This window comes from Glycine max, chromosome 13 (genome assembly GCF_000004515.6).
Source record: "Glycine max cultivar Williams 82 chromosome 13, Glycine_max_v4.0, whole genome shotgun sequence".
Lineage (NCBI taxonomy): Eukaryota > Viridiplantae > Streptophyta > Magnoliopsida > Fabales > Fabaceae > Glycine > Glycine max.
In genome coordinates this window covers 16843570-16848671 of record NC_038249.2, presented here as the reverse complement: position 1 = coordinate 16848671, position 5102 = coordinate 16843570, and the positions used below count along the sequence as shown (strand labels likewise).

General features: G+C 26.2%; 1 protein-coding gene across 2 annotated transcripts in view; it reads right to left on the bottom strand.

Moving 5' to 3' along the window:
* Nucleotides 1–711: 711 nt before the first annotated feature.
* LOC100798023 (serine carboxypeptidase-like 18) overlaps nucleotides 712–5102 on the bottom strand; it is a 6759-nt gene continuing 2368 nt past the window's right edge. For both annotated transcript variants that reach the window (XM_014766221.2, XM_041008720.1), the window contains 5 exons: nucleotides 4120–4191; nucleotides 3900–4018; nucleotides 2110–2223; nucleotides 1064–1121; nucleotides 712–920 (listed from right to left, as the gene is read on the bottom strand). In XM_014766221.2, coding sequence (XP_014621707.2) covers nucleotides 837–920; nucleotides 1064–1121; nucleotides 2110–2223; nucleotides 3900–4018; nucleotides 4120–4191 — 447 coding nt within the window. In that variant the 3' untranslated portion in view covers nucleotides 712–836. The remainder of the gene's footprint in view (nucleotides 921–1063; nucleotides 1122–2109; nucleotides 2224–3899; nucleotides 4019–4119; nucleotides 4192–5102) is intronic.

Sequence of the window (5102 nt, the reverse complement as noted above, 5' to 3'; positions counted from 1 at the left end):
CGGTTAGATATCGAGTATCCTTGTCTCCATTTCAGATTTGTAAAATAAGTTTCTTTTGTAAAAAATTATATTTAAAATCTAATTTTAAAAAAATTAAATTGATTGTTACATATTTATTTTTAACTAATATATTAATAAATTCATTGCAACGCATTTGTCTATAAAAATTGTCAAGAAAAGAATGTTAAATTATGTAAAAATTCTAAAATAAAATTATCAAGTAATAATTAAAATTTTAATAATTTCATCATCGAGACAGGTAAAAGACAAGTAGTAACATTTATATCCCGACCTTGATTAAAAAAGTCGAATAATCCCCATAGTCAAAATCATGTCTAATCAGCTCAAATATTCCATATCAAAGTTAAAACGAATTTAGATGATAGTCACACATCTGAGTTTTGTTGCCATGCCTATTTAGAATCTAGTTAAGTATTGTTGGCTTTGGGTTGATATGAGTCTCACCATTTTGTCCAAATTATCAAGTGAATGTAACTTTTTCATAGGTTAACAGTAGAGCAAAGATAAAGATAAAGATATTTAAGGTGTTAAATTTTATTGAGGAAAAAAGAGAGATTTATAAGTAATTACGTGGGAGTCAAAGAAGAAAAGAAGAAAAGGTAAATGCAGTGACAGAGCGAAAGTGAAAAATTCAACTAAAATAGAGCATTTTTGACAAATTGTTGTCGTGATAGAGTTAAATCAATTAAATAATTAAACTGAGATGTCACCATGTTATTTCCAGGTCTCAATTTGAGAGAGCTATAGCAAAAATTAACTTAATATTATCTTGTGAATAGATAAATAGAGATGCTCCATGAAGTTGAAGCGTCATCTTAAATAAGAGAAAATGAAAACCATCTATTGATCAAATGATAAACTTCCTTGGGTTTAAATGTCTGGGCCACATGTCCAGCGCCCTGCATTGCATTAAAATGGCAAAAGACATAAATCAATTTATTCAGAGAAATTCCTAATTAAATGTTACGTACCAAAACAATAGATAATTAAATTGACATAAATAACTTTAAAATATTAATCTCAAATTAAGGGTTGTACTTGCCTTCACGATCACATATGTTAAGTAGTGGTCTTCTTTCGTTTTGTGGACTTCTGTGTATCTGTGAAATATTTAAAACATGTTATTAATTAATTAATATGAAGGCAAATAGTTTAGCTTTAAAGCAAAAATGAAGATGTTGAATCAAGAGCTGAGAAAAACATGCAGAATGACAGAGTGATTGAACCCAATTAATAATTAGAGAATTTATAAATAAAAATGAACATGCAATAATATTTATTAGTAAAGACGTTAACAATATAATTGTATAACTATTGGAAAATACCTAAGTCTCACATCTTCTAAAAACAAAACCAAATTAGAATATATAACGGAGGAACAATCTTTATTCCTTGAGCTAGCTTTTGGGGTTGAGTTAGACCTCTTACATTCATTCTAAGAGTAAAAGTAAGCATATAAGGAAATTAACTAACGATTTTTTCATATAAACTTTATCTCAATTTTCAACTTAAATTATATTTAAATAAACTTATTTTTTAATTTGTATTTGTTTATAAAAATGAGCACTGGGTTCAGGAGGATTACTTTACTGCTACCCACTCTATATAAGTGTGTATCCAAATTATTTAGCATTTTACTTAGGTAGTATTTAAGCTACATATATTTTGGGGGACTTCTCTTTACAAAGAGAAGTTGAATCAACTTTCATCTTTTGAAAAGCTCTTAAAAATTAAATGACTTGTTTTTCTATGAAAAAAGAGAAGACAATAAGTAGTTTTTAAAACGAATGGAATGAAAAAGTTTAAGACAAAAAGGTTGATTCTTTTCTTATATCTTTCTCACTCATTCTCTCTGTCTTTTCTATTGACACTCTTTATATTCTCTGTTTTCAAACCTCTCTCTTCATATTTTCTTTTCTCCTTATATCAAGTGAACCTTTTAAATTAAAAGAAATAAATATCAAATAATTTTTTATTTTATTTTCGAAGTTGTTATATATTTTAAATCATAAGCTTAAAGTAATTTTAAGCTAAAAAAATAGTCCAAATAAATAGCCTTACAATTAAATATTACTATAACTTAATTACCCAGCCACTTGACCGTCAACAAACCATGCACGCCATTTGTCACGTATGCTCGTGTTGAATGAATTGATCCAATATTGTGTACCCAGGTGTGGTACATTCATATCAAGATCAGCACTGCAATTAATCACCCGCAAAGGAATTACTAGTTTGATCAGATAAACTTTAACTGCAACATAATTAATGTTTTAGTGTATGTAATTCGATCGGTTGGAACAATGTCAAAAGAGAAATGACGTCAACAAGCTGGCTCAAAACTAAAAAAATAATTAGCAGTTCAAAGTTAATAACTTGATCGTTGTTAAGCTAATTTATTATATTATAAGTATTTTATAAAATTATTTGTGTTTGAAGTAACTAATAAAGATAAAACAACAAAAGTAGGTACGTTTATATGATATTTTTATTAATGTTATTTTCTTGATAAAAAAATATTTTAATGTATTTATAATTTTAGTTGTTAGTTAATTTTAAACTCTTATAATTTTTTATATATGAATCAATTATTTCAATTACATTTTTTACTTTTAATTATCTTAATTTTTACATAATATTTTCAATCAAATCAAATGTAAAATAAAATAAAATAATATATTTTTAACTAGCTAGACATCATACTTTTATTATGTTAATAATCTTATGATTAAAATATTCAAACAATAATAACAATAAATAAAAGAAAGCTACCATCTATAAATATCAATATCTTGAAGTATAATCCCGAAATAATGAAATAAATATTGTGAATACTATAATAGTTAAAATAAATCATGTAACATAAAAATATCTATAAAATAAAATAAAATAACCTAATTGTGTATTATTATTAAAAAATTTATGTAATAGAACAATAAAAATAAGAAAATCCTATCTTATGTAAAGTAAAAGGTAAATTGGTAAACTTATTTTATGAGTATAAGAAGAGAAAATTTATATAATAAAATATTAATTTATATAAAAAGAATAAAAAAATAATAAATACTTTAAGGACAAAAGGAAAATAAAGATAAAAAATTAAAAACTAATGTTTTTAAAAAAGACTACTTGAAGTAACATCTCAAAAGAATGCAACAATTGATAAAAAAAAAAAACTTATTTATCAAATAAACAATTTATTTAACTAGTAAAAAGGAAAATTAAAATCTATCTTAAATAACATGTCAAACATAGATTTTTCGAACATTCTCTGTTATTTACTCAAATTTTTTAAAATTATAAATTTTAATGAGTCTCACTCCTTATTTAATAGGTCTATTTAATTTTGTAGTGGGTTTTTTAATTTTAGACTAAACCATGGATAAGGATTTTATGTAGTTTATGGTGTCCATTTTTTCTTTACATGTAAGAATCAAAAACATCAGAAAGTTTACCGTAACCCATGCGCATTTAATTTAACAAGCTGAGTTAGATCTTGTAACAGTATCAAGTGGTCCATTATCTTATAATCATTAGATTTATTATTGAAATATTGAAAGGTATAATTAGTCATGTGCAACTTTTTGTGTCAGTTATTAATAATTAAAAATAATTTTTACAACATTTACTTTTTTACATATTTGCCCCTTTCTTTGAGTAGGTGAGTAGGAGGCCAAACTCAGTTGCTCTCTAATTGTGCATCCACACATCTCTCATTTTTATAACACATTCTAATTTTTATATAAATTTTCTTACTAAATACGACTTGTTAAATGAAACAAAAAAAGAAGAAGAGAGAAACAAACTAACCAAAGCACACCTGAAAATTTTATCTGCACTCAAAAGAATTTTCGTGGGGGAAATTAATTATTAATTACCAGTAAACGAGAGCTTCGAGATTGGCATTAGTGAGATTCCGATAAAATTCTACTGTGTTTAGCCGAGTTGTGGTGTATGCCATGGTTCTGTTGCATCTCAGGAATTCCTCTTTAGTTCCCTATTGAAATGGCATTGTTGAATTAGTTTGCAAAGCTAGCAGCTTTCATTAAGTAATCCTTAAAATATAATTAAAAATTAAATGATCCAATGCAGCATTACCTCTCTTACATGAAGGGCCTTCCGCACATTTTCATCATTTGCCCATGTGTCAACAAGGATATGATAATAGCTCTGAAACACAGTTGATAACTTCAAGTCAGCTTCGTGGCCTAGTCTTACGAATAGGAATGTTAAACAGGACAATCCAATTAATCTGCTAAAAAATGGGTTAAATGAGGTTGAATTTGTTTTCCTATCAAGTTTAAAATAAAAAAAATGAACTCAACTCAATTTGGGTGAGTTGCATAGTTAAGTTGAGTTGGCCCGCCCGCTAAATTAAGCAATATTATAAAACTTTTAATCATTTTATTTTTCTAAAATTTTCTACAAAATTTTATGATCAAATATAATTAATAAAAGAGAAAAAAAATGTTATGAAACTAGTAAGTAACAAAACTCACTTATTACATCAGAGATTATGATCACAAACTTTAGGCTACAATGTTTATTTGTCTTAAATTCTAATCAACACACAAATCCCCTTTTAGGGGCCTTCACAATTCTTTACAAAGAGAAAAAAACCTAATTCAAGGGAGGGAAAAAAACCTGATGAGTCAACCTAACTCAAGCTATTATTTGACTTGTTAGATTGGTGGGTTGTGTTGGTTAGGTTATGCATGTTCAAGGATTGAACAACATAACTCAACCCAATCAATTTGGGTGGGTTAAATGAGTTGGTTGATTGAAATTCAAACGCATGACCTTTTCTTTTATTATTTTTTTTCTTTTTATTATTAAATCAATCTTATAACTTTTGGTTTTACTAATTAATTAAAACATAAAACTTAATTAGTTATATAGTTATTGCACAATAACTTGCATAATTCTTTAACACAAATATTTGTTATGTGAATTACCGAGATTAAACTCGAATTATGAATGGAGAATAACACAAACAACACTTAAAGAAGTTAAAGAATTGTATCAAAATTTTGTCCTTATCTAAATAAGATTCAACTGAGTGCCCATATGAATAATTAAAA